The sequence below is a fragment of the Staurois parvus genome, unplaced genomic scaffold (assembly GCF_062004578.1).
Source record: "Staurois parvus isolate SC_StPar_1 unplaced genomic scaffold, SC_StPar_1.0 ptg000283l, whole genome shotgun sequence".
Classification (NCBI taxonomy): domain Eukaryota; kingdom Metazoa; phylum Chordata; class Amphibia; order Anura; family Ranidae; genus Staurois; species Staurois parvus.
The window spans coordinates 7,119,362-7,132,944 of NW_028318079.1; the positions used below are offsets into that span (position 1 = coordinate 7,119,362).

Sequence of the window (13,583 nt, forward strand, 5' to 3'; positions counted from 1 at the left end):
TCTGATCTCCCCGGACCGTGCATTCACTATATCCGCTCTCCCCGGACCCTGCATTCACTATATCCGCTCTCCCCGGAACCTGCATTCACTATATCTGGTCTCCCAGGACCCTGCATTCACTATATCCGGTCTCCCCGGACCCTGCATTCACCATATCCGGTCTCCCCGGACCCTGCATTCACTATATCTGGTCTCCCCGGACCCTGCATTCACTATATCCGCTCTCCCAGGACCCTGCATTCACTATATCCGCTCTCCCAGGACCCTGCATTCACTATATCTGGTCTCCCAGGACCCTGCATTCACTATATCTGGTCTCCCAGGACCCTGCATTCACTATATCTGGTCTCCCAGGACCCTGCATTCACTATATTTGATGATATGTCTTATCAGGAGATAAGAGGGGGACACTGGAAGAAGAGGAGGATCAGAGAAGAGCTTGTAGGAGGAGGTTTCTTTCTGCTCTAGGAGGATGTAGAACCCCGGACCTCTGTCTTGACAGTGCTAATTGGCCCTATTCTGATCACACGCACTCTCCCAAGAAGAAAAAAAAACACACTAGCAATACACACTAAACTGAGCATGTGCAGAGTGTCTCCACACAATATGTCTAATCAGGAGATAAGAAGGGAACACTGGAAGAAGAGGAGGATCAGATAAGAACTTGTAGGAGGAGGTTTCTTTCTGCTCTAGGAGGATGCAGAACCCCTGACCTCTGTTTTGACAGTGCTGATTGGCCCTGTGCTGATCACATGCATCCTCCCAAGTAAAAAAAACCTCAGTAGCAATACACACTAAGCTGAGCATGTGCAGTGTCTCCATATGATACATCTTATCAGGAGATAAGAGGGGAACACTGGAAGAAGAGGAGGAGGATCAGAGAAGAGCTTGTAGGAGGAGGTTTCTTTCTGCTCTAGGATGCAGAACCCTTGACATCTGTATTGACAGTGCTGATTGGCCCTGTGCTGATCACATGCACTCTCCCAAGTAAAAAAAACCTCAGTAGCAATACACACTAAGCTGAGCATGTGCAGTGTCTCCATACGATACATCTTATCAGGAGATAAGAAGGGAACACTGGAAGAAGAGGAGGATCAGATAAGAACTTGTAGGAGGAGGTTTCTTTCTGCTCTAGGAGGATGCAGAACCCCTGACCTCTGTCTTGACAGTGCTGACTGGCCCTGTGCTGATCACATGCATCCTCCCAAGTAAAAAAAAAACCTTGGTAGCAATACACACTAAGCTGAGCATGTGCAGTGTCTCCATATGGCACATCTTATCAGGAGATAAGAGGGGAACACTGGAAGAAGAGGAGGAGGATCAGAGAAGAGCTTGTAGGAGGAGGTTTCTTTCTGCTCTAGGATGCAGAACCCTTGACATCGGTCTTGACAGTGCTGATTGGCCCTGTGCTGATCACATGCACTCTCCCAAGAAAAAAAACAAAAACTCACTAGCAATACACAGTAAACTGAGCATGTGCAGAGTGTCTCCACACGATATGTCTTATCAGGAGATAAGAGGGGAACACTGGAAGAAGGGGAGGATCAGAGAAGACAGGATCAAACAGCATTTTTACACAATGCAGAGGATTAACCCCTTATTTTCCACAGTGAGTATAACAAGCATGCTTTTCTGCATCTACAGACTGATTGTACTGTTGTAAGTTTAGTAACACTTTAATGAGGCATCTCTGAAACAGAAAATGATATCAGCAATCTGATTGGCTGCACAATATCTCTAGTGTCCCTTGGTAGGATACAGAGAACTCTGATACTTACGACCACTGTACTGCTGGAGCTGTTGGTCGGTGGCACGGCAGACAAGGGCAGTGACACCCTCATTGTGTAACAGCTAAAGCTGGGAGGAGCGATGATCAGGTTGGCACAGAGAAGGGAATCTGCAGATAAAAAGGTGATCAAAGCCCAGAAACCAGTATGGCAGACATAACAGGTATGATAATCAACCCTGGAGCTGAAGGAAAGCCAGAACAATATAAAAACATGTGACACCATCTAATTCATTTATGATTAATATGTACAACGGATTAGCCGCACTTTAATAACTGAGACATTTTAAGGAGCGCCACTAAACAAATGATACAAATATATTTTAAAGGGTACCTCTACTTTCAAAAAGTCAATAAAAATATAACATGGCGTATACAATTGCCATATTGTAATTGAATGTTCTTAAAAATGAGCTTTCTTTTTAATCTGCTGTAATATTCTCTAAAATGCAATATGGCGTCCCAAGGCAGGTGCGGGGGGTGCGATCCGCACCGGGTGACAACTACTGCAGGGGGTGACACCGGACCCGCTCCACGAAAAGGTAAGTTGTAAAGAAAGCCGGCTATCCCCGCAGGATGGATCGGATCTGCGGATTGAGCATAATGGATCGGAGTCCGATCCATTATGCTCCCCAATCCGCAGATTTGATCCATTCTGCAGGGATCGTCGGACGGGTGTCACTAAGTGTTACTGCACCGGGTGACACCAACTCTAGGCACGCCTCTGCCTGGAGGCATTTTGTACACGGATGATGTACAGATCGCGCCCCCCCCCCCCCCCCACCCTCCCAGACATGGCATTTCCTGCTTCTGTGATCAGCTCACTGATTTTCCCAGAATTCTGCACTAAGATACAAGTCAGATTTAGGGCATCCCCTGCAGCAAAAATGTCATTTTTGGTGAGATACTCCCAAAGGGAAATTACATCTAAGAGGGATGCAGACGAGAGGTTATGCTTTGTACACCACTTTTTTTAAACCATTAAAAAATAATTTCAAAAAAAGAAAAACAAAAAGGGATGCAGACTCTGCCACTTTCCTCATTAGAGCCCTGCAGGTGCAGCAGCTGAGTGATAATTATGAAACCACTCCCATTAGATTGTTTTGCACATGGATACAGGGAAACAGCCAGCTACTTCTTCAGAATAACAAAGGGTAGGCATGTGCAACAAAGTTTGTTAAGATCCTTCCAATGTACATACTGTAGATCACCCAGGCCTACTTTCATACTGCTCTGCCGCAAAAACACAGCAAAACGCACTAAGATACAAGTCTGATTTTGGGCATCCCCTGCAACAAACATTTTATTTTATGGTGAGATACTCCCAATGGGAAATCACATCTAAAAGGGATGCAGATGAATGCCCTAGAGGCTATGCTTTGTACACCACTTTCTTGAAACCAATAAAAAAGGGATGCAGACCCTGCCACTCTCCTCAGGTGCAGCAGCTGAGTGATAATTATGAAATCACTCCCATTAGATTCTGTTTGCACATGGACACAGGGAAACAACCAGCTAAACTTCTTCAGAATAACAAAGGATAGGCATGTGCAACAAAGTTTGTTAAGACCCTTCCAATGTACATACTGTAGATCACCCAGGCCTACTTTCATACTGATCTGCCGCAAAAACACAGCAAAACGCACTAAGATACAAGTCAGATTTTGGGCATCCCCTGCAACAAAAATGTTATTTTTGGTAAGATACTCCCAAAGGGAAATCACATCTAAAAGGGATACAGATGAATGCCCTAGAGCAGCAATGGGCAAACTACGGCCCGGCGGACCTTTTAATCCGGCCCGCGGAGCGTGATACATTGGCTGTCAGGATGTGTGTAGGCGGGGCAGCGTGACGAACGTGAGGGGAGCTAGGCTCCTTTCACAGTCCGCCCTGAAGACCGGAACGGCGCGGGAACACGGCGAGAGGAACGCGCGGAGCAAAGGTAAGTGAATTGACACAGGGGGGACTTGGCTTACTACTTGGGGGGGAATAGTACTGTGGGGGATGAAATACTATATGAGGGATGAATTACTATGGGGGATGAATTACTATATGGGGGATGAATTACTATATGGGGGATGAATTACTATGGGGGATGAATTACTATATGGGGGATGAATTACTATATGGGGGATGAATTACTATATGGGGGATGAATTACTATGGGGGATGAATTACTATATGAGGGATGAATTACTATGGGGGATGAATTACTATAGGGGGGATGAATTACTATATGGGGGATGAATTACTATGGGGGATGAATTACTATGGGGGATGAAATACTATATGGGGGATGAATTACTATGGGGGATGAAATACTATATGAGGGATGAATTAATATGGGGGATGAATTACTATGGGGGATGAATTACTATATGGGGGATGAATTACTAAATGGGGGATGAATTACTATGGGGGATGAATTACTATGGGGGATGAATTACTATATGGGGGATGAATTACTATGGGGGATGAATTACTATATGGGGGATGAATTACTATATGAGGGATGAATTACTATATGGGGGATGAATTACTATAGGGGGGATGAATTACTATATGGGGGATGAATTACTATGGGGGATGAATTACTATGGGGGATGAATTACTATATGAGGGATGAATTACTATATGGGGGATGAATTACTATAGGGGGGATGAATTACTATATGGGGGATGAATTACTATGGGGGATGAATTACTATATGGGGGATGAATTACTATGGGGTATGAATTACTATATGGGGGATTAATTACTATGCTTACTATGGGGGAATATTACTATACTTACTATGGATGACACATACACATCATTCATCTACTCTTGGTCCGGCCCCCGGGTCCAATATATGAACCCATTGCGGCCCTCAAGTCAAAAAGTTTGCCCACCCCTGCCCTAGATGCTTTGTACACCACTTTCTTGAAACCAATAAAAAAAGGGATGCAGACCCTGCCACTTTCCTCAGGTACAGCAGCTGAGTGATAATTATGAAATCACTCCCATTAGATTCTCTTTGCACATAGATACAGGGAAACAACCAGCTACTTCTTTAGAATAACAAAGGGTAGGCATGTGCAACAAAGTTTGTTAAGATCCTTCCAATGTACATACTGTAGATTAACCAGGGCTACTTTCACAGTGATCTGCCGCAAAAACACAGCAAAAACGCAAGATACAAGTTAGATTTTGGGCATCCCCTGCAACAAAAATGTTATTTTTGGTGAGATACTCCCAAAGGGAAAGCACATCTAAAAGGGATGCAGATGAATGCCCTAGAGGCTATGCTTTGTCAGGGGCGGACTGACCATTTGGAAACTCGGGCACTGCCCGAGGGCCCGGGGTCAGTAAGGGCCCCATGAGATGCCCCTGGTACCTTTTTCATAGGCTTTTTTAAGTTTGGGCAAGGACACAGGGGCCCCATGATCCCCTATTGCCCGGGGGCCCCATGAGTTACCAGTCTGCTCCTGTGCTTTGTACACCACTTTCCTGAAACCATTAACCACTTCATGTCTGGAAGGGGGTAACCCTTCCTGCCCAGGCCAATTTTCAGCTTTCAGTGCTATCACACTTTGAATGACAATTCCGCGGTCATGCAACACTGTACCCATATTAATCTTTTTATCATTTTTTTGAGACAGATAAAACTTTATTTTGGTGGTATTTATTAACCACTGGCATTTTTATTTTTTTTTTTGCTATATAAATGAAAAAGTCCAAAAAATGTTTAATAAAGTGTTTTACTTATAAAAATTTTCAAATAAATAATCTTTCTTTGCAAATCTTGGCCAAAATGTATTCAGTTATCTTTTTAGTAAAAAAAACCAAAAAAAACCAAATTAGTTTATAACCAAAAATTATAATTTTTCTAAATTATTTTTACATTTATTTTTTTTTATATTAACATTTATGGGTTTTTTTTTAGTCTTTTTTTAACATACTGTCACCCTAGCAGTACAGTGTCACCATAGTGACATTGTAGTACTTGTGGGGGGGTGATGAAGATTTTTTTTTTTTATCTTTTACACGGATTTTTTTACACCCATAAAGGCTGTACAAGCAATCATTCCTCCTTCTCTCTTGCTGCATTCCTGCAGCCATTGAGAAATACTGTGTGAGCTGTGATTGGTCACAGCTTGTCACATGGTACGCAACTTGTCCTATGGACCGCGCACAGGTAGGGAAGCGGGAGGATGTTCTTAATTCTCAGGACTGGATGGACACAAATACAAATCTTTTGGCAGGTTAACAGCTCCCATGTAAGTATATCATCCATGTATTTAGTATGAAGTATAACAATAAATGCTACAAAAATAAAACCACTCAATCTCAGTTGTCTAAATAACTTACAAAACAACGCTCCTACCATTGTTGGAGTTATTGAGTTTTAAATACACATTAACGGCTGTTATTTCTGTTGTTTCCTCCTCTTCCTCAGATTCATTGTCGTAATCGAAGTCTTCATAGTCACAGTCACCAGACCCCAGGTCTTCACTATGTTCTGGAAGACAAAAGTAACAATTAAATCTGCGGCACGGTGCGCCCAACTGGAATGTAACCCCTCCCCTACCGGGCACTTATACCCCCTTCCTGCCCAGGCCAATTTCCAGCTTTCAGCGCTGGTGCACTTTGAATGACAATTGCGCGGTCATGCAACACTGTACCCATATGAAATTTTTATAATTTTTTTGTGACAGATAGAGCCTTATTTTGGCGGTATTTAATCACCTCTGGGTTTTTAATTTTTTCTTAAACAAACCAAAAACCACTGAAAATTTTGAAAAAAAATGTTTTCTTAGTTTTTGTTATAGAATTTTGTAAATAAGTGATTTTTCTCTTTCACTGATGTGCGCTAATGAGGCTGCACTGATGGGCATTGACAGGCATCACTGATGGGCACTGAAAGGCAGCACTCATATATGGCACTGTTAGGCGGCACTGATATGCAGCACTGACGGGCACTGACAGGTGGCACTGATGCACACTGATAGGCGGCACTGACTTGCACTGATAGGTGGCACTGACAGGTGGCACTGACTGGCATTGTTAGGCGGCACTGATATGCAGCACTGATGGGCACTGACAGGTGGCACTGATGCACACTGATAGGCGGCACTGACTGGCACTGATAGGCGGCACTAACTGGCACTGATTGGCAGCACTGATAGGTGGCACTGACTGGCATTGATAGGTCACACTGACTGGCACTGATGGGTGACACTGAAAGGCAGCTCAGATGGGCACTGAAATGTGGCACTGATGGGCACTGGCAGGTGGCATGGATGAGCACTGACAGCTGGCACTGATGGACACTGACAGGTGGCTACACAGATCATCAGGGCACACTGATCATCAGTGCTCTGATGATCAGTGTACATGTCCCCTTTGAGGAATGCCGATTACCAGCTCTCCTCTCCTCTGTCAGCGTGACAGCTTGAGAGGAGAGAAATGCCAATAACCTGCATTTCCCTATTTACATGCGATCAGCTGTGATTGGACACAGCTGATCACGTTATTTGTTGTTTGTACCCGTAGTACAGCCCAGAAACAATAGTACGCATTTTGTTTTTTGTTTTTTTACCTAAAACACATTGACATTGACACTAACTGACACTGATACCAATTTTTTTTTAATCTGACCTTTGACCCTGACCTTTTCACCTTTGACCCTGACCTTGACCCAAACAATAACCCTGACACTGAACTAGATCAAACCTTGATCTAGGTATTTTTCTTTATTTTTTTATATTTATTTAACTTTTTTTTTTTCTTTTTTTTTACACAAACATTTTTTTTTTCTTTCTATGCCAGGAGTTAGAGAGATACAATGTATCTCCCCTCTCCATTCACAGGGAGAGAAAAAAACAAGGGGGCCAGCCTGTACAGTGACTGATCACTGTGATAGCCAATCAGAGGCTATCACTGTGATCATGTGACCCAGAATCGGGAGTCCTGGGTCCCCATCGTTAGAACGGGACCCGGAGCTCTCAGTGATACCACGATCTTTGCACTGGGAGCGCAGTGCGGCGCACTCCCAGCACAAAGACAGGTACGCAAATATGCGGTCCCACGGAAAAAAGCCCAGTTCTGTGAGGCCGCATATTTGTGTGACGTCAGCATCAAGGGGGTCATTGGGAGGTATTGTGCCCCGTCATTGGGCCCCATTGCTGATGTCATTGGGGAGAACTATGCTCCATCACTGGTGTCATTAGGAGGAATTATGCCTTTCATTGATGTCAGTGAATTAAATAGTGTCCCAAGGGCCAGATAAAAGCAAGCAAAGGGCTGCATTCGGCCCCCGGTCCGCAGTTTGGAGACCACTGTGCTAGAGGATCCAGAGGGCCCTGGTCATGGGAGCTGGCAATCTAATAAAATGTTTCCGCTTATAGATTGTAAGCTCTAAGGAGCTGAGCCCTCTGATTCCTGCTGTATTCAATTGTATTGTGACTGTACTGTCTGCCCTCACATTGTAAAGCGCTGAGCAAACTGTTGGCGGTATATAAATCCTGTATAATAATAATAGAGGGCGTCTGATTGGTGGCTGAGAGACAATATGTCACCTCCTCACCACCTGGTTAACCCTGTAAAGCCTGCTGTGCCACAACGCAGGCCGGCTGTGAAGTGGCCCCCAATCACTTAAATGGGTTGCATGTGGCAGTGGAACTGCCTGTTGACCATGACATGGTTGAGCCGCAGTTTTATTACCCCCAACAACCCCCTTATGCAGGCCATACACGGGTCGAACATCGGCTGATTTTTCGAACGATAAAAAAATCGGTCGTTCGTTAAGCCGACGTTAGCACCAACGATTACAAAAATCGTCCAACTAAATCATAAAGTTCACCCCATATAACAGCCAAACTTCTGTTCCTTGCAGGTCACAGCTCATGCGCAAATTTTATTTTGTTAAAATGATCGTCTGATTTGGCCATTGTTGCCACGAAAATCGCCCGTTTTCCGGGAATTTTCCAACATGACCGATAATCTAAAAGTGAAAAAACCTGAAAACCGGCCGAACAATTAACGCACTAACAGTCTGAAAAGAAAAATCATCCGATTGTTGAACCGTCTATGGCCGGCATTAATCTAACACGATGGTGGCTGGAGGAGGTTTTGCACATGCTGTGGCCAGGATGCTTTGCTATGGTAGAAAACCCCCTTCGCCTGTTGGGTTAGAAGATCCAGAGGGCCCTGGTCATGGGAGCTTACAATCTAAAGCCAAGATACTTCTGCTCCTCACAAAGCCCTGGATGAACCTGGAAGCAAATTGAAACAATTATTGAACCATCGGTGAATGTTCACCTGTTAGGAAAGCTGCCGAAATGTCCACCGTCACCCGGACACAGAGAGAGCAGTTCTCATTGTGGCACTTCTTCACCGTTTCCACTCTGAGGTCACTTGGCACCAGGACGGGGGTCACCGCAGGCTCTATGTCCCCAGGAATGCACAACATGTCTGTATTGGGGGGAGAAGACAGAAAGACAGATGAGTCACCCTAGCAAGGACAATGGGCCGCTCATGAAAATGTTCCTTCAATGAAAGAGTCTATTTTGTTCTGATGATTAGACCTAAATTGATAATGCCACCAGTGCTACCACCCCCCTGGGATGGAGGAGGTATGTATGTACAGTATCTTTGCTTTTGTTGCCCCATTCACATCTGGGCATTTTGAATTGTGGGCAGAATCGCTGAGATTCTGCTCATGGTTCCAAAACGATCTCCTAAAATTACAAGATCGTAAAACACGGTATTGTTCTGCCGCGATTATCACGTGAAAAATCGAGCTACAATCGTGGCAAACTGCATTGAGCATTTTTGGGCGACAAGCTTCGCTCGGTTGCAGTGCAATTTATCAAGTAACAATAGTTCCCATGGGGGACCCAATGCCCATGGTGAGCTGTCACTAAGTCTGGGTCCGGGCAGAAATGGCTACACATTTCACTTTCTCACCTTGAAAAATCAGGAAGTATGTGTAAGTCCAAGCCCCAGGCCCAGACTGGCCATAGAGCACACTGGGCATTTGCTGTTGAGTTGTGCCCCGCTGCCGTATGGGAGGGGCAGCAGGGCACAACATAGAGGAACTGATCTGTCTATTTTTCTAATGCTCCCCCCCATATACTGCTCACTTCTCCCCCCGCTGTATACTGCCCACTGCCCCCCCCACACACTGTATACCGCCTATTGCTGCCCCCCCCCCCATATACTGCCCCTTGACAATGTATACTGCTCCCTGCTATACTGCTCACTGCTCCCCCCCACTGTATACTGCTCCCCTTCCCCGCTGTATATTGCTCACTGCCCCCCATACTGCGCTCACTGCTCCCCCTCCACTGTATGCTGCTCAACCCCACGCTCTTTACTGCTCACTGCTCTCCACCACTATATACTGCTCACTGCTCCCCTCCCATATACTGTTGACTACCCTCTCCTATACTGCTCACTGATCCCCCCACTGCATATTGCTCACTGCTCCCCTCCCGTATACTGCTCACTGCTCCCCCACTATATACTGCCAACTCCCCCCCCATACTGTATACTGCCTATTTCTGCCGCCCCCCATATACTTCTCACTGTTCCCTCCACATTGTAGACTGCCCACTGCCCCCCCCCATGTAAACTGGCCACTGCTCCCGTTCCCCGTTCACTGCTCACTGCTCCCCCCTCACTGTATACTGCTCGCTGCTACCCACTCCCCCCTTTTAATGCTTTCCTGGTGGAGCTTCAGGGGGCCCATACAGCCTCCCTGTCACTAAGGTCGGAGCAAGGGGGTGCTACAGAACCCCCAAAAATAATGCTAGCACCCATTGGCAGAACTACCAGGAATGCAAAGTTCGCACTTAAGATCTGGCATTCCACCAGCGTGGGGCATGTAAAAGGGTCCCGCATCGGGACCCTAATTAAGGGTCCAGCAATGGGAGTACACGGTCCCGGGATCAGGGGGAAGGACCCTGTAAAGAAGGGCCCCGGGACCAGAGGTCAGGGGAGACCGTCATGGTTTCTTGCACAAGGGCCTTCAAGGTTCTAGTTACACCTCTGCTGCTATCCATCTTCTTTCTGCTGCCCCTGGGCCCCTGTCCTCATTCCTGGTCCCCCTATGCTCTCTCTCAGACCCCCGCCCTAATAATATTTCCAGTCTTGAATGCGTCTTGTGAAATCCCCTTTTCAGCTTCTGATAACAAGAAAAGGTGAGAACACTGAAGAGGTAATGCCTGAGAAGGGAGAGGTTACCTTCCCGCATGCTGCTTTCATCAACAGAGACAACAATAGAAATGTAAGAGGAGCTCCAAACAGTACATACCTGATTGTTCGCATACCAGATCCTGCAACAGAAAAAAAGGCAAATATGAGTAAGCATGGCCAGTATCTGTATGGAGCAATCTTCACACAAACATTCCTCCCAACTGCCCCTTATTTATAGGGATTGTCCTGCTTTGGGACCGAGCCCAACTTTCTTTCTTAGCTGTCCCTGTTTCTTGTTAAATAAATCAATACAATCTTGTGCACTTCTATGAATGAACAACAAACTAACCTGTGGTAATAATGAAAAATGCTGTAGCATAAACAACTATGTAGCCACTTTTGTACACAATCCCTATCTCATAAGATGCAAAATCAATATACAGGCGTACCTCGGTTTACGAACGCCTCAGTTAACATAATTTTCGGTTTACGAATGAAAATAATGGCTTGGTTTACTAATTTTTTTCACAATATAAACAGATTACTGTAATTGGATTTCAATGCATTTACAAAGTCCCTGTACAGTATTTATGCCTTTAAAGTGTACTTTATAAAGAGTTTTGCACAAATAAGACTTTTTTTTACTTTTTTCTGACCTCTGGAATGGTTAAAATTGGTTTTCAATGCACTGATGAATTTTTTTTTATCATGTCCCTGTACAATATTTATGCCTTTAAAGTGCACTTTATAAAGAGTTTTGAACAGATAAAACTTTTTTTACTTTTTTCTGACCTCCGGAATGGATTAATTGGTTTTCAATGCATTTATGAATTTTTTTTAATCATGTCCCTTTATACCTTTAAAGTGCACTTTATAAAGAGTTTTGAACAGAAAATTTTTTTTTTTTTTACTTTTTTCTGACCTCCAGAATGAATTAAAAATTGGTTTTCAATGCATTTATGAATTTTTATTTATCATGTCCCTGTACAGTATTTATGCCTTTAAAGTGCACTTTATAAAGAGTTTTGAACAGATAAGACTTTTTTCTGACCTCCGAAATGGATTAATTGGTTTTCAATGCATTCCTATGGGAAACTGCGTTTCAGGGTTTTCACATTTTTCGCAATAAGAATTAAATTCGTAAACCAAGGTACACCTGTATATAGTGAACCAGTGCAGCGCTAAAAACCAAACCCAACCTAAATCCAAATGTGCTAAAAAATTATATACAGTATATTGACATAAAAATATATATATTGAAAAAAAAAAGTCCAAAAAATGTCTTTTTAATAGTGCTCCCTTCCTTCTGCAATCACCAAGTGCTTCAAACACAAGCGCGCATACTTCCACCATCAGATGTCTGCTCGCCTCCAGCAGTGTGGCCTCACATAATATTATGTTTAACTTGATGGATATCAGCTGTAATTCACACCACATTCAAGAATATAACTCACACCACCAATTCACCTCATCAATAAATAAAAAACTTCAGTGCGTAAAGCTTTAAACATTTTAATATACAAATGCGCACTCACATGTATAAGGTGCCTAACCGCACCAAGTGTATATCGCCTTTGTTAAAATTGCTCTGCAATCGGAGGAAACTGTGCCGTGAGGAGTCAGCTGTATTAAAACTGCAGCAGTGTGCGCTCTGATATCATCATCCTTCCATATGTGAAATAACATAAGCCGCAGATGCCGTTATGCTCACTGGCTTGAATGGCAATGTGTCCTCCGGTGTGAACGTGTATGGATCAGTGTGCACTAACGCTGTAGTCATCACTGGCTCCATGTTGCTTTGTGAAGTTATCCAAAGCTCCTCCCCGACATGTTTCGTCACTCATCACGTGACTTTCTCAAAGTGAACACGGAGCCGGCGATTAGGAGAGGACTGCTGTGGATGGCAGAAGGGCATTGACTCCCTGGGCTCACACTATTAAATATGATGGACTGTTGTCCCTGAGTTAAGAAACTTCACTATTCTGAATGCTATGTTTGTCAATGAACAGATGTCTAGCATTCTTCATGATTCTCATCCGAGATTCCTTAGGGTTTGGGAAGCTTGGATACGTTATTCCCTGCCATCCCTGCCTCCTACTAGTTATGGCCTCTTATAGTCGCTGCCTGTCCTTGCCCTGGATCCGTGATTCTTCTAATTTCTCTTTTCTCCATGTTTTCTTTCTGATTCCTTTTTCTTTTTTTGTCATTTTATGTTCTTTATCCTTTCTTCTAACCGGTTTTCTTTTCTCTTCTTTTTCCGGTACTATGTTGGATTACTGCTGCTATTATTTGATTTGGCTTTTTACCATCCCTCTTTGATGTCATTGGATATTTTGTTATTTGGCTAATACAAGTCAGCAGGATGTATCTGTTTATGTGTTACTGCTCTGCCCCTGTGTGGGCGTATCTTGAGCTTGTTATATTCTTAAAACAAAACTTTCTTAATAAAAATATTGAAACAGAAACTTCACTATTCAGATACAGATCTGGATCTGCAGTCAGTGGCACATGCTGGACTCTATAGAACTAATGACTTCCTTTCAGACCTGCAATCACAGTGTCTCTCAGTACCAATGTTATTGTGGCTCTGTGATGCCATGTGACTGAATGTCAAGA

At 44.0% G+C, this 13,583-nt stretch overlaps 1 protein-coding gene across 1 annotated transcript in view; it reads right to left on the reverse strand.

Moving 5' to 3' along the window:
• The window catches only part of IL17RC (interleukin 17 receptor C), a 124,598-nt gene that overhangs the window by 59,130 nt on the left and 51,885 nt on the right, over positions 1-13,583 (reverse strand). The window contains exons 2-5 of the mRNA XM_089682064.1: positions 11,086-11,107; positions 9,090-9,242; positions 6,154-6,288; positions 1,779-1,897 (exon numbers count right to left, since the gene is read on the reverse strand). Of these exons, the coding sequence (XP_089538190.1) occupies positions 1,779-1,897; positions 6,154-6,288; positions 9,090-9,242; positions 11,086-11,107 (429 nt within the window). The remainder of the gene's footprint in view (positions 1-1,778; positions 1,898-6,153; positions 6,289-9,089; positions 9,243-11,085; positions 11,108-13,583) is intronic.